Below are 24944 nucleotides of genomic sequence, written 5' to 3' on the forward strand. Positions count from 1 at the left end.
TTGAGATAAAGACAGTTTAATAGGCATAGCAAAAGCAAAAATAAGGGATTCCTTCACTGCTCCCCGTCGGCAGGCGGGCGTTCAGCCCCCTCCGGGAAGGCAGGGCTCCATCGTGCGTAAGGGTGGCTTTGGAAGACGAACGCCGCGACTCCAAACGTCCCCCCTCCCTCCTTCCCTCCCTCTTTCCCCCGGCTTTTATTGCTTGAGCGCAGGGTCGGATGGTCCGGGATATCGCTCTGAGCTGTCCCGGCTCTGTCCCCTCCCAACTTCTTGCCCACCCCCAGCCTACTCGCCCGCGGGTGAGAGACAGAAAAGGTCTTGACGCCGTGCTGGCAGCGTTCAGTCGCCAGCAAATCCGAGACACGGAACGACGTCGAAGGAGAACGCTAACTCCGTCCCAGCCAACACGGGTACAAAGGGACACCCACCTCCCATGAACCCTCTACAGCCCTATGACCCCTGATCGAGGCCTTGAAGCTCCAAAGGTACCAGGTGGTCCTGCATGGTCTGCTGCCCAGCAGCAGCCTCCCTCGGAGGGGACAGAAACGATTGACATGAAAGTTTTCAAGTCCAGAGGAGGACCACGAAGAGGAACAGATGTTCGAAGCGCCTCCATGGCGTAGACGGGCTGAGAGAGTTGGGGGTCGTTCAACCTGGAGAAGACATGGCTCCGTGGAGACCTTAGAGCGGCCTTCTAGTACGTAAAGGGGGCCGGCGGGAAAGATGGGGAGGGACTCTTCATCAGGGAGCGTGGTGATTAGGACGAGGAGTAACGGTTTTAGACTGAAACAGGGTAGATTCAGATTAGGTATTAGGAAGAAATTCTTCACGAGGAGGGTGGCGAGACGCGGTCACGGGTTACCCGGAGAAGTTGTGGATGCCCCATGCCTGGATGTGTTGAAGGCCAGGCTGGATGGGGCTTGGAGCCACCTGATCAAGTGGAAGTTGTCCCTGCCCAGTGCAGGGGGGGGTGGAACTAGGTGGCCTTTAAGGTCCCTTCCAACCTGAACCGATCTATGACTCTATGACTCTATGATCTCCTGCTGTATCACCCCAGACACCCTCGGGAAGGGGCACTTGGGGATCTCCTGGTGTGAAGAGAGGGGAAGAGGGAGCAGCGTGGAGATGGGGCAAGCGAGCGGAGAGCAGGACATCATCACGGGCAAAACTTCCTCACGGCTTGGAAGCGAGAAGAGCCTTGGGTGGGAAAAGCTCCGTTGCAGAGGATGTCTTTCACCCGCCGCTCCCTGGATCGCGGGCTCACTCCTTCTGGGTCACTCTGCCTGGGACTGATGCCAAGCAAACCGGTCGCGCTCACCGCGTGGATTCCTGGTTTACTCACAACCTCCGTGCTACTTCCCGCAGCTGCAGAAAGTGCGACCTTGGGATATCAGCCAGCGGGCGTAAACCTCGCTGGTCATGTTTCCCGTAGCCCTGGTGAGGAGGTCTCTACACGAGGTGTGCTACGTTCCCCCGTGACGTGTTCTGAGCCTGGAAAAATGCTCCCAGACCTGCCTGTCGGCCTTTCTGTGCCCCGGGCCACCCCGGCTTTAGATGTTCCCTGTGCCTTCAGATGGAGTGAGAGACCAGGTGCTCCGGGAGGGAAGAGGAGAACATCTTCTCCTGGAGGAGACGTACATGAACACAGCAGATAGCGCGGTACAAGCAGACGTGGCGGTCACTTCCGCACTCCGTGGCAAGCATCTTGAGGGAAAAGCTTTAAAAATTTAACAGAATTCTACGCGGGGACACTACGCTCCTCTCTGCCCTTGTTGCTAGAGGGGTTTTAAAGAAAATCTTCAGAGTAACTTAACGCGGAATACCACAAACGCCACACACGCCGCAACTAACAGCGCCGGCATCACGAAGTTCTCCCAGTTGGAATTATTATTGCCATGTCCACTCCCACCGGGGCCACCACTCCCACAGGAGCCACCACTCCAACCGGAGCCACCACTGGAACAGCCGCTCTCTTCCTGTGAAGAGAGTCAGATTGTCAGCAGGGGCACGGCGCGTGCCGCGCGAGCGGCACAGAGCCAAGAATCAACGGGAGGGACCCAGCTGGGACCCCTTCGCCATTCCTGCCTCCTAGCCATGTCGTGCCACCCGCACCCTCCCACTTCGTACCTTCGATTTACGTTTGCTGGTCTTCGGGTGCTCCTCCCGCCGCTTCTTAGGCTGATCCTCCAGCTTCTTTCTCAGACGAGCCACCTCTTCTTCGGTGCTGTGCAACTTGTCCTGCAGCTTCTGCTTGTCTTCAGCCTCCTGCTTCCACCGGGCATCCCACTCCTGCTGAGCTCTCTCATACCGCTCTTGAGCACCTGGGGACGGAGAAAGAGAGGTGTTGCGAAGGCAGGAGCTGAGCCCACCAAACCCCCAAAAAGTGCCCTTGCGTGCCCCCCCTCGCCAAGCTTGGCCGTCTACAGGCAGTGACATTTCTCCTGCCCACAAGTTACCTTTCAGCTCCTTGTCCTTCTCCGCCAGGGTGAGTTCTAGGATCTTGTCCAGAGCCTCTCTGCGTTGGAGGAACTCCTGCAGGACGGCATCAGCCTGTAGGAGCACAGGTAGAAGAGGAGTCAAGGGCAGAAACGGCAGCTGGGGGGAAACAGTTACGTGGGGGAAGGGGATGGGACGTGGAGCCTCTTCCCGACAGGGGAGCTGCTCTTGTTCCTACCATCACCCCCTTGCCAGGCAGTTCCCCATATTTCTCCAACAGCGCCTGCCGGTCTCCTTCGAACAGCTGGTGACCCCCCGGCACGTTGTAGACACCATCGGTGATTTTTCTGTCCAAGTCCTGGAAGAGGTCCCTGAGCGCGGCCTCGCACTTCTCACGGGACGCCTGCTCGTTGTCCCTGCAGAACTTGTCCTTGATTGCCTCCACCTGGCACTGTCCGGAAAGGGGCAGAGGGAAGGAATCAGCCCAGGTTGAGCTGCGGCCACCGCTCTCACGCCGGGCAAAAATCAAGCCCTGTTGACATGGAAACTGGGATCGCCAGTCCGTGGGGTAATCGGCCGGGAGGAGACGGGGGGGAGGCCATTCTGTGCTCAGGAACATCTCTGGACCAAGGTGCCCAGGAGCAGAGAGCACGCCAGGGACCACGGGCTTCACAAAAGACAGGGGCAAGAATTAGTCGGCAGGAGAGGGGAAGCGTGGAAGGCTACAGGCTTCCAGCCAGGGCAGAGACACATCTGGGCTGGGGCAAGAGAGCGGGCAGGGCTGAGCCTCGTCCCCTTTGCGGCACGGCTTTTGAACCTAGGGAGAAGAGGTGGTGCAGCAGGACAACTGACAGCCTGCAGAACGTGAGAGCGGGCCTTGGGACCGAGTCTGCTCTGCAGAGGGCACAGCAGTGTCCTCTGGCAGGAGGCAGGAGACCCCCTCCCCCCAGGACCATGCTATTTCCCCAAAGCTAAGGGGATGGTGGCGTCCCTGGGGGAATCCTGGCTGGGCTGGGGACCACCTACTGTAAGATCTGCCAGGAAAGAGCAGATCTCCTCCTGGAACGCCTGTTTCTGGAACAGGTCCAGCGTCTCCCGCTCGCACTGGGTGTGCAGATCCAGTAGCTCCTGAACCGTCTCCGTCGGCAGCTTCACCCGCCGCTCCATCAGGTCCTGGTACAACGTCACAGCCTCTTTCACTGCCGCTGCATTTACAGTCTTTGCCAGGGCGAGCACCGCGTTCACCGGGCACGGCACTGCCCCGCTCCGGATGGTCTCCACGTAGCTCTCTGCCAGTTTCCCCAGCACTGCCAAGGAGGACCAAGGATGAGAGATCTGCAGCCTGAACAAAACACCGGCTCCCGCTCGCCGCTGGCTCCTGCCGTATCCCTGCTGCCTGCCTGCCACAGCCTTCCTGAACTTCCTTTCCTAACTCTTTCCCACCCCGTCTACAGCATCCAGCGGCTCCAGATCCACAGGCAGGGACAGCAGCCAGCAGAAAACCTCTCCCTTTCCCCACCTCCACCATTTGGCTGGGCATTTGATCCTTCCCCAGAGGCAGAGCCAAGAGGTGCTGGCCATCCAACCCTCTGCACAGCAGCACTCACGGGTCCCTGTTATGGTGCGGCCACAAGGGATGGTCTTAGGCGGAGACTTTTCCCAGATGTGGCTGCAGAATTTCTCCACCTGCTGCCGGAATTCACAATCGATCTCATCATCCGGAAGCTCCTCCAAGCGAACCAGGTCCCTCCTGTGGGTCGGCTGGTAAAAAACAAAGCACTTGCGATCCCGAAAGAACTGGCAGATGCATTCCCGGGGCTGGTTGTAGCATTGGGTCTCTGGGCTGCTACCTGTGGGGTAGGAGCACACGGAGCAAGTTCACCGGGGCTTGGGCTGTTGTTGACTTACACTGAAATGCTGCTGGGGTTGGACGTCTCCAGCAGCACAGCACCATTCCCTTACCAGCCTTTAACTTGAGTGCATTCTCCAAGTATTCGTCCTCAGAGATTTCCTTCCCATCCACCTCCAGCTGCAGTGTGAAGTCCCGGACCGTCCACACAAAAGTCGGGAAGAAGAGGGCAGATTTTTCCGAATCCTCCAGTTCATCTTCGCTCTGCTCGGGTGCTGCTTTCAACTTGACCTGCTCAGTCAGCTTCATCACACAGCTAGGGAGCTGGCTAAGGAAACAGGGACCTCAGCTCTGAATGCAGGGGCATCGCCACCCTGCAACCGCTCAGCACTTCACGGGCAAGAGAGGAGACTCTGCGGGGACAGAGAACAGACGGGAACCACCGGAAGGAAGAGGGAGAAAACCCCTCAGCCTGGAGGTCCACCACGTGGCGCTCCTAAGGACTCAAAGCACAGCACTGGGCACCACCAGAAGGTCCTTTGGCTGTTTGAGGAACTAGGATTTGTCAAGCCCTTGCCCACCACTCAGGGAGAGGAGGGCATCCCTCCTGCTGCTGTCCCACCAAGGATACTGCAGCTGGTCCACGGCTTGCTGGTCAATGGTGCCTTTGCTGTTGTAGATCAGGGTGCTGGAGAGCAGCACGGTCAGCACGAAGATCCACGTGTCGTTCTCCGTGTCGCCCTGGAGGAAGAACCCTTGGCTCTTATCAACAGGACTCCCTGAGTCTTGGGGGAAAAGCCCCAGATGCCCACACCCTCCTTACCGACAGGCCACGGCAAGACCAGGTCTTGGAGAGACCCACCCCCATGCCATCACCACCTCCTTCTCGAGCTGGGCTTATCCTCAGCTCTTAACTCTCAGGGTCCCACACACCTCTAGCAAAGTGCTCCCTGAGCTCCTCTGTCCTGTTCTGCTGCTCTTTCCCAGAAAAGCAGAGGAGTTTGGCACCTTGTCTGCCCCAGCCTCCTTCCCCATGGCCTCTGGCTCTTCCCAGCACGCTGGCTGAAGCCACCACAGGTGGTGGGAAACCCCCCGGCCTCTGGTCACCATGGCTGGTGACAAAGTGCTGGGAATGAGCAAAGGCAGAGGCCGCTTCTTCCACACCTTCTCCACATCACCCAGCCCTTCCGTGTCCAGCAGCACCAGAGTGTGTCCAGGCTTGCACGGGTGAGGTACACACCACATCCAGATACCTCTGGTGTGGGACTGCACACCACTGCCCAAGGAGAAACCTGTGGGGAGGACGCAAGGGTCTCAACAGCGTTCGATACAGGTACGTTGGGCATCCGGGGCCGGGACCTCTCTCACCTTTCCTCTGACAAGCCAGCCTGTTCATGAGGTAGGACTTGCCAGTGCGGTACAGCCCTGTGATGGCGACCACCACCACGGGCTGGGTGATCCCTGACAGCACCTGCAGGGCCTCCTGCTGGACCACCAGCCCCTTCGTCCGCGTGTTCTCAATGAGGCACACGGGCTCCGGCATGTGGATTTCAGATGCCATCGCTGAGGGCAAACACAGCCTGGAGAGGAGACTGCAAGACGGGACGGTTAACACGGTGGGGACACCCCACAGTCCAAACGGGGACAGTCGTTATCATCCTACTTCATTTTTCCAAGCAAATCGTGCTTTGCATCAAATTCCTTCCACCCGCCTCCTCTTTTTTCCCCATTGCAAGCGCTGCTGTGAAGACAACGATGGCCCTTAGACGAGGTGCACAGCCCCTTCCCGCTTCCCTCCCAATGGAAACAGCTGCATTTCGGAAAGCCCGGCTCTGCACTACGTCCTGAGCACCACTTTGAAGTTTGCTGAGTGGAGAAACGTGCAAAAATGGGGGTGGGACATAGCGATGGCCCCAGGCAGGGCTCGAGGGCGAGAGGAACGACTGGAGAGTCACGCCAGCCCCAAGGAAAGGAGAGGTCAGGTGGCGAGGCTGAAGCTGAGGGGAGCACCCCATGAATTTTGTCATTAATTTCTTACGCCGAACCCCATCGAAGCCCCTCTCACCCCCCGCTGTGCCTCCCACAGGGACGTGCGTGCTGCTGGCCCGTGCAAGGCACCCATCTCTCCTTTCCTCCTCCCACACGTTCCTCACTGATGCCCTGGGGTCCCTGTCACTTGCTGGGGTCCCTGTCACTTGTTGGGGTCCCCGTCACTTGTTGGGGTCCCCGTTTCTTGCCGGGGTCCCCGTCACTTGTTGGGGTCCCTGTCACTTGATGGGGTCAGAAGGATCAAAGAGCCCAAGCAGACCTTTGGACCTCGTCCTCCTCCCGCCCGCTGGTGTCCCCCTCTCTTGCTGGGGTCCCTGTCCCTTGTTGGGGTCCCTGTCCCTTGCTGGGGTCAGCAGGAGCCATTCCGCAGCCCCAGCGTCCAGGGCTGCTTGCACGGGGTGGGGAGGAGGCATCAGGGGAAGGGACTCACCGTCGTCTTCGTCGCCTGCCCTGGGCTGCAAGAGCTTTGCTGCAGCCTGGCTCCTGCCCGCCTTTGTCCTGTGCCCTGGGCCTGCACCTCTCCTCCTATTCCTGGAAAAGAAGTGAGTTGGAGGCGAAAGTGAAAGCCATCAGCTCAGCACAAACAGGACAGAGATGGTTTAATAAGTGAAGGAACAACAACGAAAAACAAACAACGCCACAGCAAACCCTCACCTCCTCCCAGCTGCCCGGGCCATTTCAGAGCTGCACCCACCTTGGGAGACATCCCCCGACCCCCTTCTTCCTCGACCCCACCGCTTTTTCCTGCTGAGCGTGGCTTTATCTAGTGGGGAAGGGTGGGGAGATACGGGAAGAGGTTTCCCGGAGGAGCTGTGGATTCCCCATGGATCTTGCGCATGACCCACCGTTGGACGTGCTCAAGGTCCGGTTGGAAGGGGCTGTGAACAACCTGATCGAGTGCAAGATGTCCCTGCTCACGGCGGGGGTTCGGACTAGATGATTTTTGAAGGTCCTGGCCATGTCCTCACCCAACCTCTTGCCCACCCCCAGACCACTCACTGGTGGGGTGGTGTGAGCAGCAGAAAAGGCCCTTACTCTGTGTAAGCGCCGCTCAGCAATAGAGAAAACACCCCCGTGTTATCAACGCTGCTTTCAGCACAGTCCAAAGCACAGCCACATGCAGACTACAAGGAAGAAAATCAACTCCATCCCAGCCAAGACCAGCACAGGGTGAACAAGAAGTTGGGAGGGGACACAGCTGGGACACCTGACCTCCACCCAACCATTCTGCTCTCCTGGCACACACAGCTTTTGCTTTGCCTATTTTCATCTTAACCTAGGAGTTGTCTCGCTGCTGACTCTCTCCCCCATCCCACGAGTTTGCGAGTGAGCGAGGGGCTGCGTGGGGCTTAGTTGCCACCTGGGGTTAAACCACCACCAGCCAACGCCATCACCAGCCCCTCCCAGGCTCCAGTCAACCCCATGGACATGGAGGCAGCAAAAGGGCTCAGCCCATGCACAGACCCAGAACCTGCCCCACTACAACCTCCCGGACGCCCCGGGACTCGCTCCGGCAATGGCGAGCTCCACGGACACTGCCCACTCCTGGGCTTTGACTCCTCTCTGAGGACCTCACAAGCCCTGCCCTCTTCCAGGAACATCAAGGGGATTGACACTGGGGGACAAGAGGCTGCCCCTCCTGTCACGGGCACAGCGGGGAGGAGAGGAGAGCTTAGGGCACAGGGTGCGAGCCTGGGCGAGTCCTAACTTGCATGCAAAGCCATGGGGGGATGAACACCTGCTCCCAGACACCCATTCCCCTCGCTCCATCCCAGAGCCTGAGCAGACCTTCGGACCTTGTCCTCCTCCCACCCGCTGGCGTCCCTGTCCCTTGTTGGGGTCCCTGTCTCTTGTTGGGGTCCCCGTTACTTGCTGGGGTCCCTGTCACTTGCTGGGATCAGCAGGATCAAAGAGCCTGAGCAGACCTTCGGACCTTGTCCTCCTCCCACCCACTGGCGTCCCTGTCCCTTGTTGGGGTCCCCGTCTCTTGCTGGCGTCCCTGTCTCTTGTTGGGGTCCCTGTCTCTTACTGGGGTCCCTGTCTCTTACTGGGGTCCCTGTCTCTTGCTGGGATCAGCAGGATCAAAGAGCCCAAGCAGACCTTTGGACCTCGTCCTCCTCCCACCCGCTGGCGTCCCTGTCCCTTGTTGGGGTCCCCGTCACTTGCTGGGGTCCCTGTCCCTTGCTGGGGTCCCTGTCCCTTGCTGGGGTCAGCAGGAGCCATTCCGCAGCCCCAGCGTCCAGGGCTGCTTGCACGGGGTGGGGAGGAGGCATCAGGGGAAGGGACTCACCGTCGTCTTCGTCGCCTGCCCTGGGCTGCAAGAGCTTTGCTGCAGCCTGGCTCCTGCCCGCCTTTGTCCTGTGCCCTGGGCCTGCACCTCCCCTCGTATTCCTGGAAAAGAAGTGAGTCAGAGGCGAAAGTGAAAGCCATCAGCTCAGCACAAACAGGACAGAGATGGTTTAATAAGTGAAGGAACAACAACGAAAAACAAACAACGCCACAGCAAACCCTCACCTCCTCCCAGCTGCCCGGGCCGTTTCAGAGCTGCACCCACCTTGGGAGACATCCCCCGACCCCCTTCTTCCTCGACCCCACCACTTTTTCCTGCTGAGCGTGGCTTTATCTAGTGGGGAAGGGTGGGGAGATACGGGAAGTGGTTTCCCTTTGGATTCCCCATCAGGACAGGTGACCCAAAATTGACCAGCAGGGGTATTCCATCCCGTCTGCCCCGTGCTTGGTATCAAAGCCGAGGGATCAAAGGGTCAGCTCTCTTCCTTCAACGGCCAACGTCCGAGGAGGGCCCTGTCTGCTCATCTGCCTTTGATCCCGATCCGTGTGTTCCTCACCCCAACTCTGGAGCCCGGTTCCCACCCGTCACTGAGCCCAGTCTGGGACGTCCCCAGTGCCTGCCGGTGACGTCGTCCTGGGAGCTTAATACCATTCTGTATATACTGTATTATTCCATTATTTTCCTTTTTGTCTTATTCTTAATAATTTATTAAAGTAGTTTGGTTTCTTCTAAACTCGTAAATCTCTCTTTAGCTCTCCTCCTCCTCCCCGTGCACGTGAAGCTGGCGGGGGGGAGCATCTGTCACCGGCCGTTGGCCGATTTGGCCAAAACCACGACAGATTTATTGGTGCCCAACGCGGGGCTGGAAGGGCGCTCCGGTAGATTGCCTGGAGGGTTTGAATTCCAGCTTGTTCCGGGAGAACAGACAGTTCACGTCACGTCGTTCTTACATGAGATCTTGTATCGTGCCCTTAGAGAGCTTTGTCTGGAGTTAACCGACGCAAGGGGGATTAACTGGTGGAACATACTGCATGGGCTCTTTAGCCTTTGTGTCTGGATGCGGTGGTCTAAGCGTGCTCTGTTGGTGTGGATTCGCCTTCAGAATTATAAAATAATTGCTTGGATAACGGTTCTACCTGCTTATCTTGGGCACCACGTGATGGGCCTTTTACTAATTGCACTTTCGGGATGGAGTCTTTTGGTAATTACACGCTTGGTCTTCCCTGGGGCAAGTTCACTTTGCCCTCGGGTGATGATGCCGAAGTGACAGTAACAGAATTAGGGGACGAAAGACCTTCGGGCTGTTTAGAGAGAGAACGTCACGTTCATTCGTACGTGATTCTGTCGTTGGGTTTCCCGAATGTGTTGCGGGGAGGGGAGGGGGGGTGGTTTATCGTTAAATATCAGTGTGGGAGTGAGTCTGATGTGACGCCTGCTGTTGCCACTCAGACCCCACGGCCGAAGACAGCAGGAATTCAGACACCCCCCCGGCTGAAAGCCACCGCAGGAACTCAAACGGCTCCGATCGATCGCTGCCCGAGACACAACACAGACACAAACAACGGCACCGGCCCCGATAGCGGCACCGGCTGCTCCAGCCCCGACGGTCACGGCTCCGACTGCTCCAACTCCGGCAGAACCGGCACAAGTTGCCCCGGTGACCAGGAAACGGAAAAAGTCAGGTCCTTCCCTCGCCTCCGGCGACAGAGAGCAGCCCAAGGAGGACAGCGTGGGAGAGGGCTCCTCTGGGGAGAGCCGGGAGAGGGTCCTTCTCAGGTGGAGAAAGGAAAAGGTCCGGCTAAAGCAGAGCCAGGAGAGGGTCCTTCTCAGCCAGCGTTAACATGGGATGAGGACTCGGACGCAGAGATAATCATCAAATCCTTTTCTATGAAGGATTCTCTGCGAAATACAAGGCAGGACTTCAGTCGTCACGAAGGGGAGACGCTTGTCTCCTGGTTGCTCCGATGCTGGGACGACGGAGCTGACACCATAGATTTAGTTGGCAGAGAAGTCAAGCGGTTGGGAAACCTGCCCAAAGGTGGAGGGGATTGATAAAGCGGTTGGGAGAAAGGCAGACGTCCTCAGTCTCGGCAGCTGGTGAGGGGCAGGTAACCCTTCAAGGATGCCATCGAATGCCGTCCGAGCAAATGGACCAGCACGGAAAAAGGAATTTCTCACCTGCGAGAACTGGCTGCGCGAGAGGCGCTTTATAGCAACTGGCAAGCAAACGCAGACCCCGATGAAATGCTGTGCAAGCGACCTCTGTTGAGAAAGTCTGTGCGGAGCGCGCCATCAAATTATGCCCACGCATCGTCACCAGTGGTCTGGGGAGGATCTGGTGCTGATACACCGGCTGTAAATGGGGTGGCCAACAAGGTGCAACAGTGCGAAAACGGTCTCTCCCGTCCCCTTTGTATAGCAGCCGGGGAGACAATGGCTGAGCAAACGAAGACCATGGTGGAGCAAACTAAGACCATGGTTGATCAAACCAAGACCATGGTTGAGCAAACTAAGACCATGGTTGATCAAACCAAGACCATGGTTGAGCAAACTAAGACCGTGGTTGAGCAAACTAAGACCATGGTTGATCAAACCAAGACCGTGGTTGATCACACTAAGACCATGGTTGAGCAAATGAAGACCATGGTTGATCAAACCAAGACCATGGTTGAGCAAACTAAGACCGTGGTTGAGCAAACTAAGACCATGGTGGAGCAAACTAAGACCATGGTTGAGCAAACCAAGACCGTGGTTGATCACACTAAGACCATGGTTGGTCAAACCAAGACCATGGTTGAGCAAACGAAGACCATGGTTGATCAAACTAAGACTGTGGTTGATCAAACGAAGACCATGGTTGATCAAATGAAGACCATGGTTGATCACGCTAAGACCATGGTCGATCAAACCAAGACCGTGGTTGAGCAAACCAAGACCGTGGTTGACCAAACCAAGACCATGGTTGAGCAAACTAAGACCATGGTTGATCAAACCAAGACCGTGGTTGACCAAACCAAGACCATGGTTGACCAAACCAAGACCATGGTTGAGCATACCAAGACCATGGCTGGAAAAGTGGGGAAAATGACTAAGACAACAGCTGAGCAAAATGAGAAAACCGATAAACTTCTCCATGAGCTGCTTGGAAAACTGTCTAAGAAGGGGAAAGACTCCCACCCTTCCCCTGAGCAGACCCAGGTTGGGGTCAGTAAGAAAAAAACGCCCTCCTCCGAAACCAGCTCAAGGGAGACGGGATCCGCCACGAGATTTCCTGTGGCTTTGCCTCGCCAACTTCGGAGAGGACATGAGCAAGTGGGATAAAAAAACCTACTCTGGCCCTGCAGGCCCGAGTGCTTGAGCTGCCAGGCAAAGCAGATGGAAGGAAGAATTTCTGCAGGAGGAGAGCTGCTCCAGTCCGTGGGAAGCGATGGTCCAGCCCTTGCAGGAGCTCGTCTTCTAATTGTCAATGTTGTTCTCGACATCGGAGGTGCCCTGCCTCCAGCCAGGAGGAGGAGAGGGACAACAAGAGTTTATCAGATGGTGGGGATTCGACGGCCTGGCACATTAGAGCCACAAAACTACACAGCCGTTGTGGACACGGGTGCACAGTGCACCCTATGGCCATCGAATCATAAAGGGACAGGATCTGTGACTGTTTCTGGAGCGACAGGTGGGTCTCAAGAACTGACTGTACTGGGGGCTGAAGTGAGCCTGAGTGGGAATAAATGGGAGCAGCATCCCGTTATCACTGGTCCAGATGCCCCGTGCATCCTTGGCACAGACTTCCTCAAAAGAAGGTATTTCAAAGACCCGAAAGGGTGTCGATGGGCTTTTGGTAGAGCAGCTGTAGAGACTGAGGACGGTACACAGCTGTCTGCCTCACCCGGCCTTTCAGCTGACCCTTCGGTTGTGGGACTGCTGAAGGTTAAAGAACAGCAGGTGCCAACTGCTACCACCACAGCGCATCGGCGACGGCATCGCACCGACCGAGACTCCCCGATTCCCATCCAGAACCCGATTTCGTCGGCTGGAGACCCGAGGAGCGATCGGCAAGACTCGCTCGCCCTTTAACAGCCCTGTATGGCCAGTGCGAAAGTCTGACGGAGGCTGGAGACTAACGGTAGACTATCGTGGCCCGAAGGAAGATGTGCTGGAACCGCGGTATGAACTGGAGTCCACGGCAGCCAAGTGGCGTGCTCCAGTTGACATCGCTCACGCGTTTTACTCTCTTCCTTTAGCAGCAGAATGCAGCCCACGGTGTGCTTTCACCTGGAGGGACGTCTGGTACCCCTGGAACGGACTGCCCCAGGGGTGGAAGCACAGCCCTGCTATTTGCCGCGGGCCGATCCAGACCGCACTGCAGAAGGCTGGAGCTCCAGGAGACCTGCGATACGTCGATGACATCGTTGTGTGGGGTAACACAGCAGAAGAAGTTTTCAAGAAAGGTAAAAAAATAACCGAGAGTCTTCTGAAGGCGGGTTTTGCCGTAAAAAGAGGTAAGGTCAAGGGACCTGCACGAGAGACCCAGTTCTTGGGAATTAAATGGCAGGATGGTGGTCACCAGATCCCAACGGATGTGACTAACAAAAGAACATCTATGTCCCCACCTACTAACAAAAAGGAAACACAAGCCGCCCTCGGCGTTGCGGGTTTCTGGAGAACGCGTATTCCAGGCTCTAGTGAGATTGTGAAACCTCTCTGTGAACTGACTCGAAATTAAAAAAAAAAGTATTTTATGTGGGGTCCTGAGCAACGACGGGCCTTTGAGCAAATTAAACACGAGACTGTGCGTGCAGTAGCCCTTGGACCAGTCCGAACGGGACGGGACATTAAAAATGTGCTCTACACCGCAGCCGGGGACAGTGGCCCTACCTGGAGCCTCTGGCAGAAAGCACCAGGGGAGAGTCGAGGTCGACCCCTGGGATTCCGGAGTCGGGGATATAGAGGCTCCGAGGCCAACTGTACCCCAACCGAGAAAGAAATATTGGCAGCATCTGAAGGGGTCGGAGCTGCTTCAGAGGCAATCAGTACCGAAGCACAGCTCCTCCTGGCGCCCCATGACCAGTGCTGGGCTGGATGTTCGAGGGGAAACTTCCTCCTCGTCGCGCCACCGATGCCACCTGGAGGACGCGGGTTGCCTTCATCACTCAACGAGCTCGAAGAGGAAACCCGAATCGTCCGGGGATCGTCCAAAGTGACCACAAACCGGCCCGAAGGGCAAAGACTTCACAAGGCCACCTGAGGAGGCGGCGACTCGCGCTGAGGAGGCCCCCACCGCGTAACGAGCTCTCGCACAACGAGAACCCATCTGCTCCGTCCGCGGCCGGGTCTCACCGGATCGTAGGAAAGCGTCGCAGGCGGGGAAGCCGCCGCGGGGAGCCCTACGCGACCGGGCGCAGAAGCTGCCGAAGGACGAGGTGAACGGAGGCGATTCGCGGAGGCGAAAGCCGTCCGGCTGGCCTTAGGCATCGCCGAAGGGGCAAAGTGGCCAGTCCTCTGGCTCTCTACTGACTCGTGGATGGTGGCTGACGCTCCGGGGGGGGCGGTGGAAGGGGTGGAAGCGGAGCAGCTGGCGGCATGGGGGTAAAAACCCGTCTGGGCTGCTGAATTGTGGCGAGATGTTAGTGTTAAGGGATATGGTGTAAGGGAGAACTTCGTAGAGTGGAGATGATGGTTGGACTCGAGGATCCCAAGGGTCTTTTCCAACCTACATGATTCTATAAAAAAAACCCAAAAATAAGATCTTCTATTCTAAGATATTGCTGATCGTCTTGGAAAAACTAGCCGTGGAAGTACGTCCCGTAGGTGCCCACGTACCCACGAGTCGAGCCGCTGAGGAGCGTCGCAACAACCAGCCAAGTGGATAAGGCTGCTAAGATTTTCCGGACGGATTCGGAGCGGGAACATAAAGGTGAACCTTTTTGAGCCGGGTGGGCCTATGACATGTCAGGTCACCGAGGATGGGAGGAGACAGGGATAAACGGGCCCGTGACTGAGGGGTGGATTTAACCACGGAGGCTATTGCGCGGGTTATCCGCGAACCACGAAACGCGTGCTGAAATCAAGCAAGCTAAACTGGTTAAAACCTTTGCGACGTGGGGGACGATGGGTAAAATAGAAGTACAGGGAGGAGGTTGGCAAATGGACTCCACCACACTCCCCCAAACCCGCCAGGGGAAGCGTTACGTGCTTACTGTGGTGGAAGGAAGCACCGGGTGGTCGGAAACAAACGCCGTGCCCTGCGCCACTGCCCGGAATACCGTCCCGGGCCTTGAAAGCCAAGTCTTGCGGCGAGGTGATACTCCAGAAAGAATCGAGTCAGACAATGGGACTCATTTCAAAAATAATCTTAGAAGCGCTTGGGCAAAAGAACGTGGCACCGAGCGGGTACGTCACATCCCTCGTCAGGCCACCAGCTCCCGGGAAAGTTGAGCGCTACGATGGGTTGTTAAAAACCACCCTGAAGGAAATGGGTGTTGGATCCTTTAAGGATCGGGACAAGCCTTTAGCACAAGCCACCTGGTTAGTTAACAGCAGGGGATCCATCGAGCGAGGCGGTCCTGCTCAATCCGACCTTTTACATTAAATAGAAGGGGGAAAAAGTCCCCCTGGTGCACGAAAGGAATATGCTGGGGAAAACCGTTTGGCTTTTTCCTGCCTCAGGCAAAGGCAAACCCATTCGTGGGACTGGTTTTTGCTCAAGGACCTGGCGGCACTTGGTGGGTGACGCTGGAGAATGGAGAAACTCAACGTTTACCCCCAAGGAAATCTGACCCTGGGTGAGAAGACTTAATTCCGACCTGTGTGATATTTATTGTTACGGGGTACTAACGGTGCCCTATAAGTGTTTTTCGGGATAACGCAGGGGTGACGAAACCTGAACCAGCTTCACCAAGTGACGCCCAGCGCAACTTTTTGAGATGGACGCGCCGCCCGCGGGCACGGACCACGCTGCGTTTCATTCAGCCCTGAGAACTTCATTCATCTTTCCTACCCTGAGATCCCGCTGTGAGAGATCAAACTCTACAGTTATGAGCTAAATATATAAATAAATATACATGGTGTGCGGATGGATTTGATAGATAAAGCGTTAGTGATCTGAGCGTGATGCAAATGGTACGGAATGTCCCACTTTGAGGTAAAGCGGAACCAACGTTCTGTTCAGTCGTTTCAGTCATTTTTAGTTCCTTAGCTCAGCCTCTTCTAACTCTCCGACATGAACACCACGTCGTGTCGAAAGCGGTTCGTTCAGGGCCATAAGGCCGTTTGCGCCGAAGAATGGTGCGCAGAGAGGCTCTGGCTTATACTTATCGTTATTAACGACCAAGGTCGGCTCATTTCGTTATTCGCCCCATTGGAGGGTTGGAAGGGGGGAAGCACAGAGGGGTCCCGCCCGCGGGGAGGAGCGGACGGGACAGATGACCCCAAATTGACCAGCTGGGGTATTCCATCCCATCTGCATCACGCTCAGTATAAAAGCCGAGGGATCAAAAGGGTCAACTGTCTCCCTTCAGTGGTCGACGTCCGAGGAAGACCCTGTCTGTTCCTCTGCTTTCGGTCCCGATCTGTGCGTTCCTGACTCCAGATCCGGAATCCTGCTCCTGTCCGTCACTGACTCCAGTCTGGGACTTTCCCTGGGCCTGCTGGTGACTCGACAGCCATCCTGGGAGCTGGATGCGGTTTTGTACGTGTGGCATCCTTTTTTGTAAATTATTTTTTTATTATCATTTGTTATTCTGTTACTTATTAATATTTGCATTCGAGTAGTTTAGTTCTTTTTTCTAAGTGCGTAAATCTCCTCATCTCTTCCTCTCCTCTCTTTGGAGAGCGAGGGGGAGGACGGCCATCTCTCATTCTGACTGGCCAATCCGGCCAAAAACCACGACAACCGTTTATCTGATGTTTGGCTCTGCCTTTTCCCACCGGAACATCTGTCCCTCCTCCCCCAGACAATTGGCAGCGAGACGTCCAAGCCCTGATTCGGCCCCCGACTGCCTCGCCAAGGCCCTCGAAACTCCATCAGAATATCGGCTGTTATTTCTCTGCCCTTTTCCCTACCTGGAAAATTTAACCTTTTCTTTTAAATCCCTGAGCGGAGAGGAGAAGATCCACCTCCCAGCCTGAAGGGGAAGAGCCCCGTGATCGCAAAGCCATGCAAACGTATGCAAATAACACAAGGGGTCTGCCGACCCTGGAAGTGTCCCCAGGAGGTGTCCACCTCCTCTGCTTTTCCTGGCGACGGAATTCAATTCTCTGAATTTCAGACCCAGCCTTAGGACCTGCTCGTCGCCACTGGAGTTTTCCAGCGTCTCCGCTAGGGAGTTCCGCAAAAGGTAAAGCGAATTTCAAAACGCGATTTGCCTCGAGGGGACTGGGAAGTTTGGTCACGGGGTGCACGCGAGCTTTGGTGTTGCAGGGAAAGGACGTCTCCAGAGACGAGGGGCAGCGACATGGATGGTGGGATTGAGCGCGCCCTCAGCAAGTTTGCCGACAACACCGAGCTGTGTGTGGGGCGGCGGACACGCTGGAGGGAAGGGATGCCATCCAGAGGGACCTGGACAGGCCGGAGAGGTGGGACCCCGCCAACCTCATGAAGTTCAACAAAACCAAGTGCAAGGTCCTGCACCTGGGTCGGGGCAATCCCAAGCACCGATAGAGGCTGGGTGGCGACTGGCTGGAGAGCAGCCCTGAAGAGAAGGACTTGGGGGTGGCGGTGGACGAGAGGCTCCACGTGAGCCGTCAGCGTGCGCTAGCAGCCCAGAAAGCCCATTGTATCCTGGGCTGCATCGGGAGAAACATGGCCAGCAGGTCGAGGGAGGTGATTCTCCACCTCTGCTCCGCTCTCGTGAGACCCCACCTGGAGCACCGCGTCCAGTTCTGGAGCCCCTTCTACAAGAGAGACACGGACGTGCTGGAACGTGTCCAGAGAAGGGCCCCGAGGATGATCAGAGGGCTGGAGCACCTCTCCTGTGAGGACAGACTGAGAGAGTTGGGGTTGTTCACTCTGGAGAAAAGAAGGCTCCGAGGAGACCTTCTAGTGGCCTTCCAGGATCTTCAGGGGGCCGACAAGAAAGCCGGGGAGGGACTTTTTAGGATGTCGGGTCATGGTAGGACTGGAGGGAATGGATTAAAACTAGAGCTGGGTCGATTCAGACTGGACGTTGGGAAGAAGTTTTTCACCTTGAGGGTGGTGAGACAGTGGCCCAGGTTGCCCGGAGAGGTGGTGGAAGCCCCATCCCTGGAGGTGTCCAAGGCCAGGCTGGATGGGGCTCTGAGCAACCTGCTCTAGTGGGAGGTGTCCCTGCCCAGGGCAGGGGGGGTTGGAACTAGATGATCTTTAAGGTCCCTTCCAACCGTGACAATTTGACGATTCTATCTCGGTCCCTGCTCCGGTGGCCTTCCCGAGGGCAGAGGGCTGCGTGTCCGTCGCCGTCGGCCATGCCCGCCATCGCTCTCAGAGCCCCCCTTCCTGCAGCGCTGCATGCGTTAAGAAGGGAGGAGGTGCGGTTTGCGATCCTCAAATCCACTTACAATGAAAAATAAAGACAGTTGGTGCCTGTTGAGAGCCGGAGCCACTGGCCCGCGCCTTGCTGTGGATTGTTCCGCGGGCAGAAGCGAAGAGAAAGCCAAAAACCCACCACCGTGTGCTATGCCGCGGCTATCCGCATGGATGTAAGGGATAAAGGTCTCTCTCCGAGTCATCTTTCACCCGCCAGGAAGCCCAGAAGAGCACTGGGACGCTCACGCTTGCCCCATGAGAGGCCTCCAAGGCCCCGCTTCTCCAGGAGCCTCGCTGCCCGCACGTACGTTTTGGATAAACAGGGCCGCAAATAGGTTAAATCAAACAAAATCAAACCAAAAGAGACTTGTGTTGTGAAGGGCCTTTTTAAAGCCACCTTTAATTGCCTCAGACAAGCGGGGACTTTCAAAGCAGCAGAGGGGAGAGTTGTGCTCGTCCCCGAGGGGTTTTGAGTTCGCGACGTGCCGAAAGAGGAACAAACCAAGAGGGAACCGCTCCAAGACCTTCTCCGACCATCCCACTGGGATTAAGCCGCCGTGGAACCGTCCTCTGTCCCTTCGAACATGGAGCATGGGCCCGAGAGCGCGGGAACCAACGGCGAACCGTTGATGTTGACGCACGTGGTGTAGGGGACCAACAGGATTTGTTTGTGACAGTAACACCGTTAAGGGGCCGAGGCCGAGGAGGCCCCGGAGATGCTGGGAGGGCTGGAGCCCCTCTGCTGTGGGGCCGGGCTCAGCTGGGGGTGTTCAGCCTGGAGAAGAGAAGGCTCCGGGGAGACCTCGGAGCCCCTTCCAGTCCCTAAAGGGGCTCCGGGAAAGCCGGGAAGGGACTCTGGATCAGGGAGGGGAGCCGTGGGACGAGGGGGGATGGGTTTAAACTGAAAAAGGGGAGATTTTGGTTAGACATTAGAAGAAATTCTTGGCTGTGAGGGGGGTGAGCCCCTGGCCCAGGTTGCCCAGAGAAGCTGTGGCTGCCCCATCCCTGGAGGGGTTCAAGGCCAGGTTGGCCGGGGCTTTGGGCAACCTGGGCTGGTGGGAGGTGGCCCTGCCCAGGGCAGGGGGGTGGCACTTTAAGGTCCCTTCCCACCCAAACCGTTCCATGATTTCTGTGAATCACCAAAGGAAAAAAATGAGAAGAAAAACTAGCGATAACCACTCCTGTAGCTGAAACTAGAGCCTGGCCAAAAATTCGCATTCCTGACGGTGAAACTCTTCCGCAGGGATTTCCAAAGGGCATTTTTTAAGTCTCTGCTTCGCAGACTGAAGATGATGGGACTGAGGAAGGGGGTGAAGACCGTGTAGGACACATCAAGGAGAGCACCTGCTGGGGCGGCGCGGGGCGACCTGCCTTGCAGGTAGATGACGGAAGCGCAGCCGTAATGGACCACCACGACGGCGACGTGGGAGGCGCAGGTGGAGAAGGTTTTGCGCCTCCCTTCCGCTGAGGGCATCCGGAGGATGCGGGCAAGGATGAAGGCGTAGGAGAGAAGGATGAGCAGAAAGCAACCCAACAAGGCAGCGGCGCAAAGGACGTTGACTACGGCGGCAACCACCTCGCCAGCAGCGCAAGCCAGCTGGAGCAGGGGGGGCACGTGGCAGAAGAAATGGTCAATCTGGTGGGACCGGCAGAAGGGTAACTGGAAGACGGCGCAAGTCACCAGCAGCCCCAGGAGGCCCCCGCCCAGCCACGAGGCGGCCACCAGCTGGATACAGACACGGGGGGTCACGAGGGTGTTGTAACGCAAGGGGTGGCAGATGGCCACGTACCGGTCGTAGCCCATCACGGTCAAGAGGAAAGAGTGCGTGAAGCCAAACGTGAAGGAGAAATGCGTTTGGGCAGCGCAGCCCAGGAAAGAAATGGCTCGGGTTCCCGGCACCAACCCAGCCAGCATCTTCGGGGTGATGGAGAAGGCGTAACAGAGCTCTGAGAAGGAGAGGGCGCCGAGGAAGAGATACATGGGCGTGTGCAGCCCCCGATCCGCCCTGATGACAACCATTATCACCATATTCCCAGCCAGGGTGACCACGTGCATGAGGAGAAACAGCACAAACAACGCGACCTGGAGCTCGGGGAAGTGGGAAAAGCCGGTCAAAACGAACCCTCTCGGGGTGGTTCGGTTGTCCCTCGGCATTTGCGCTTTGTCGGCGAAGAGCGCGTTTTTAACCAGCAGCGCCTACCTCAGACCTAAATTCCTGCTTTGTCTCTGTCTCCCGCAAGAAATGACGTGGAAATCGCCGCGTACGCCTGAGATCTACCAGACCGTTTCTTTGCCCGGCGATATCTCAACGTACCTTCGGGGTTTCCGTCCTGGGGCAGACGAGAAGAACTCGGTAACGGCAGTAATTTACGTGAAACTCAGTCCCGTCCCACGCCGGCGCTCGACGGCCGAGCCGAGAATAGCCCGGAATCGCTGAGGTTGGAAAAGACCCCCCCTGAGACCATCGAGCCCGACCGTAAACCTCACCCTGCCAAGTCCGCCCCTAAACCGTGCCCCTAAGCGTCAGCCCCGCGCGTCTTCTAACGGCCTCCGTCTTTAGCCAAACCCCTGGTGCCTCTGTGGGGGTCGGTGCCGGGGCTTTGCGGGCGACGGATTTCCTCCAATCCATCTGGAAGAGCAAGAGGGGGGGCTCTACGTGAGCGGAAGAGGAGCGTGGGGAGCCGCGGCCGGGTGCGAGGACGGATTTTGGGGGACGTTCCCCCTCTTCGGGCTGAATCTCCCTGCGGACGCCCCGCTCCCGCGTCGAGGGCGAAGCACCTTCTCCTCCTCCGCCGCTGGGTCGTGCTGCGTCCCCCCGCTCCCAGAGGCGCCGGCCGCCACTGGAAAGAAGAAAGGAGAAGAGCGGGAAGAGCGTCGGGTCCTCCCTCGGTGGGCTCAGGGGAGGCCGCCGCGAGAAGGCGCGGGTTCGCGGCTGCGGGCGCCGGACCTCCGTCAACCTCTCCACGCTCCCTTCGCTCTCACCCGGCATCTGCGCCCACCTGGAGCCGCTCGGGGCGGGGGGGTGTCTCGCAGGGGGTAGACACCCTACAGCGGGATGAACTCGGATCCTTCAGCCCGTCGGCAGGTCTGGGCAAGGGGTGGGACCGACGGCAGGGCAGAGCGGCGCGGTCGGCAGTCCCACCGGAGCTGCGCCTCGAGGGGATGTCTGCCCCAACTCCGGACGGCCACCGTTTCTCTCCTTCCCGAGGGGAACGGGCGTCTCTTGCGGGGACTCGTCCGATCGCATCGGTCACTTACCTTCAGCGGGGACGGCGGCTCCTCACGCCGCCCCGGGGGTCCTCGTGCTCCGGGAGGTCCAGCTTGAAGGGCTGCCTCTAGGCAGGGGGTGGGAGTGGGGGGTGTTGGAAAGTAGAGAGACGCCGTTTGACGTCACGGTCCCGGGAACCGTAGGAATTCCCCGATGCTTTCCAAACCCCGGGGGGGTTCCTGCTGGCTGCTTTGGAGCCCCGGGCTGCGGGAGGAGAAGGCGCTCCCCGACCTTCAGCGGTTCTCCACCCAGCCGGGTGGCAAAGGACGAGGTGAGGACGGGGGTGAGGAGCCCGCGCTCTTCCAGGAAGGACGGAAACGCCAAGCAACGGCCTGATCGGCCCCGGGATGATCCCTTCTGCCTTCTCCCCCCGCTGCGTGTACAGAGGGACTTAAATAGTTTTTTTTTGGGCACGGGGGCGGGTGGAGGCCCTGGGTTGAGCGTCATCATCCGAAGTCAAGTGACACCTGGCTCGTACAGAGGTCCCTGATGGCAGCAGGGGCTGAAGATCTCGCGCTCCCTCGGTGCAGACGCCTGGGGACGTGTCGGGGCTCAGCCCCGGCGGGGGGAGGAGGAAACGCGGCTCCCTCCCGTCGTTTCTCTGGAGGCGATGCGTTCCCAAGTGGGGCCACGCCGACGGGAATCCTCCTGGTGCTTCTCCGGAGGCTGGCAATGTGGATGAAATCTCCGCTCGGGGGCTCCGGAGGTGATGCCGTTCCCCCCCCACCACCACCCCCCGGCCCCGGGAGAAGCACCGCGGCAGCTCCGGCAGCTCCAGGCCGCCCTCGGTTTTCTCGAAGATCTCAAGGGTTGAGACCTTTCAGCTCGAAAAAAAAAACCAACCAAATCCCTGGCTTTGCGCGAAGAAGGGACGGGAAGGGCCGTTTCACGCGGCTCCCGGCGCGACGTCGCATCTTCCCATGGGACAACCGGGCACCACGGGCCCAGCCGGGAGGTGCCACCTCCCACCCCTTCCCACCAGCCCAAGGCCTCGGGGCGGCAAGAGGAGCTCGCCGCCGGTCTGAGATGCTTTTTCGCGCCCTTCCTTCTAGAAGCGTTGGGCGAGGACTCATCTCTAACTCCAGAAGTCCTCTGGGGGAGGTATCTCGGCCGAGCTGGTCCCTCGGCTCTCCGGAGAGCTGGAAAAGCTCTGGGGCCCAGGCGGCCGGGCCACGAACCGTCTCTCCAAGATCTAGGTGGCCACTTGCGGGGTCTGAGACGCCCCAACCTACCCCTTGGCGACTACCCAGAGAGACGGGGCGACCCGCTCTAGAGCGGATCCGGTGCGTGGAACCAGGATGGATGGAGCTCCAGGCCAGTGGCCTCATGGCAACCCTCTCCAGCGTCAGCCAGAGCTTCTGATGGAACGCTCTGGACCTGGATGTGGTTCTCCAGAGCTTCGGAAGGCGCGGGACAGGCCGAGAGCTTCTCAAAGCTCCCCGGGCTCCAGCTCCACCTCGGCATGTGGTTGTCGGAAGGTGCCTTCATCACCGCGGCTCCCGGTTTGCGGCCCCTTTGGGAGGGCCTTTGGGAGCATGCCCTTTGGTGGGCATCCAACCCCAAGCTGTCGTCCCCGCGTGGCTCCTTGGCTCAACGGGCCTCCAGCCCGGTGGCCGCCCGTCCCCCGGGCCCTGCACCTTCCCCACCGTTGTCCCATCGTCCCCCCCAGGTGCCTGCGCCTGCCCCCGGGGGGACAGAGAGGACAGTGACGGGGACAGCAAGGACAACGATGGGAGACAACCAGGACAATGATGGGGGACAGCGAGGACAGTGATGGGGGACAGCAAGGACAATGAGGGGGGACAACCAGGACAATGATGGAGGACAGCGAGGACAATGATGGAGGACAGCGAGGACAATGGGGACAGTGAGGACAATGATGGGGGACAGTGAAGACAGTGATGGGGACAGCGAGGACAACGGTGGGGGACAGCGAGGACAACGATGGAGGAGAGTGAGGACAATGATGGGGGACAACCAGGACAGTCATGGGGACAGTGAGGACAACGATGGGGGACAGTGAAGACAATGATAGGGGACAGCTAGGACAATGACAGGGGACATCGAGGACAAGGATGGAGGAGAGTGAGGACAACAATGGGGACAACCAGGACAGTGACAGGGGACAGTGAGGACAATGATGGGGGACAGCGAGGACAATGAAGGGGGACAACCAGGACAGTGATGGGGGACAATCAGGACAGTCATGGGGACAGCGAGGACAACGATGGAGGACAGCGAGGACAATGATGGGGGACAATCAGGACGGTCATGGGGGACAGTGAGGACAACGATGGGGACAACCAGGACAGTGACAGGGGACAGCAAGGACAACGACGGGGGACAGTGAGGACAATGATGGGGGACAGTGAGGACAGTGACGGGGACAGCGAGGACAACAGGGACAGTGAGGACAATGATGGGGACAACCAGGACAGTGATGGGGGACAATCAGGACAGTCATGGGGACAGTGAGGACAATGATGGAGGACAGCGAGGACAACGGGGACAGCGAGGACAACGATGGGGGACAGTGAAGACAGTGATGGGGACAGCGAGGACAACGATGGAGGAGAGCGAGGACAATGATGGGGGACAACCAGGACAGTCATGGGGGACAGCAAGGACAACGATGGGGGACAGTGAGAACAATGATGGGGACAGTGAGGACAACGATGTGGGACAGCGAAGACAACGATGGGGGACAGCGAAGACAATGACAGGGGACATCGAGGACAAGGATGGGGACAACCAGGACAGTGACAGGGGACAGCAAGGACAATGATGGGGGACAACCAGGACAGTGACAGGGGACAGCGAGGACAATGAGGGGGGACAGTGAGGACAGTGACGGGTCCCGAACCCCATCCCCGGTGTCCCCTGACGTCCCCCCGGGTGAGTGTGTGTGTGTGTCCCCTCCCCCCTCCCGCCCCTTGCCCTCCCCCTCCCCCATCCATCCCCCCTCCCCCCCCCCCCCCGCGACCACGGAGCTGCCGGGGGTGCAAGGGCCTTGGCAGGGGCGTGCAAGGGGTGTGCGAGGGGTGTGCGAGGGGGTGTGCGAGGGGTGTGTGAGGGGCGTGCGAGGGGGTGCGCGAGGGGTGTGTGAGGGGCGTGCGAGGGGGTGTGCGAGGGGGTGTGCGAGGGGCGTGCGAGGGGTGTGCGAGGGGTGTGCGAGGGGTGTGTGAGGGGCGTGCGAGGGGGTGTGCGAGGGGGTGTGTGAGGGGCGTGCGAGGGGGTGTGCGAGGGGGTGTGCGAGGGGCGTGCGAGGGGGTGTGCGAGGGGGTGTGCAAGGCCCAGGAGAGCCGTGCAAGGGGGTGCACAAGGGGGTGTGCGAGGGGTGTGCAAGGCCCGGGAGAGCCGTGCAAGGGGGTGTGCGAGGGGTGTGCGAGGGGGTGTGCAAGGCCCGGGAGAGCCGTGCAAGGGGGAGCGCGAAGGGTGTGCAGGGGGTGTGCGAGGAGTGTGCAAGGCCCAGGAGAGCCGTGCAAGGGGGTGTGCAAGGGGGTGCACGAGGGGTGTGCAAGGGGGTGTGCAAGGGGTGTGCAAGAGGTGTGC

The 24944-nt window shown here is 58.4% G+C and overlaps 2 protein-coding genes across 7 annotated transcripts; both read right to left on the reverse strand.

Moving 5' to 3' along the window:
• Nucleotides 1-8842, reverse strand: LOC128901477 (guanylate-binding protein 1-like). Of its 5 annotated transcripts, none has more exons than XM_054183505.1 (12): nucleotides 8625-8842; nucleotides 6765-6859; nucleotides 5654-5865; nucleotides 5450-5577; nucleotides 4917-5026; nucleotides 4399-4601; nucleotides 4044-4286; nucleotides 3463-3743; nucleotides 2675-2887; nucleotides 2457-2550; nucleotides 2128-2321; nucleotides 1-1976 (listed from the first exon to the last, which is right to left on the reverse strand). In XM_054183505.1, the coding sequence occupies exons 3-12, from the start codon at nucleotides 5844-5846 to the stop codon at nucleotides 1800-1802; spliced, it is 1836 nt and encodes a 611-aa protein (XP_054039480.1). In that variant the 5' UTR covers nucleotides 5847-5865; nucleotides 6765-6859; nucleotides 8625-8842; the 3' UTR covers nucleotides 1-1799. The 5 variants fall into 5 exon arrangements, with proteins under 5 accessions (XP_054039480.1, XP_054039479.1, XP_054039478.1 ...); XM_054183504.1 differs by having other exon boundaries at nucleotides 6765-6865; XM_054183503.1 differs by having other exon boundaries at nucleotides 5654-5877; nucleotides 8625-8841.
• Nucleotides 8843-18510: 9668 nt separating this feature from the next.
• On the reverse strand, nucleotides 18511-24210 carry LOC128901497 (olfactory receptor 10H2-like). Of its 2 annotated transcripts, none has more exons than XM_054183541.1 (2): nucleotides 22625-24210; nucleotides 18511-22058 (listed from the first exon to the last, which is right to left on the reverse strand). In XM_054183541.1, the coding sequence occupies exon 2, from the start codon at nucleotides 20276-20278 to the stop codon at nucleotides 19289-19291; it is 990 nt and encodes a 329-aa protein (XP_054039516.1). In that variant the 5' UTR covers nucleotides 20279-22058; nucleotides 22625-24210; the 3' UTR covers nucleotides 18511-19288. The 2 variants fall into 2 exon arrangements, with proteins under 2 accessions (XP_054039516.1, XP_054039515.1); XM_054183540.1 differs by having other exon boundaries at nucleotides 18511-20964; nucleotides 21383-24210.
• Between the last annotated feature and the right edge of the window lie 734 nt (nucleotides 24211-24944).

Source organism: Rissa tridactyla, chromosome 25, assembly GCF_028500815.1.
Source record: "Rissa tridactyla isolate bRisTri1 chromosome 25, bRisTri1.patW.cur.20221130, whole genome shotgun sequence".
Taxonomy (NCBI): Eukaryota; Metazoa; Chordata; class Aves; order Charadriiformes; family Laridae; genus Rissa; species Rissa tridactyla.

Coding starts and splice junctions, on each gene's coding strand:
- LOC128901477 (XM_054183505.1), bottom strand. CDS start 5,846: ATGGCATCTGAAATCCACATGCCGGAGCCCGTGTGCCTCATTGAGAAC. Junction 4,287..4,398: donor TGCACTCAAGTTAAAGGCTG/GTAAGGGAATGG, acceptor CCTACCCCACAG/GTAGCAGCCCAGAGACCCAA. Junction 2,888..3,462: donor CTTTCCTGGCAGATCTTACA/GTAGGTGGTCCC, acceptor CTTTCCGGACAG/TGCCAGGTGGAGGCAATCAA.
- LOC128901497 (XM_054183541.1), bottom strand. CDS start 20,278: ATGCCGAGGGACAACCGAACCACCCCGAGAGGGTTCGTTTTGACCGGC.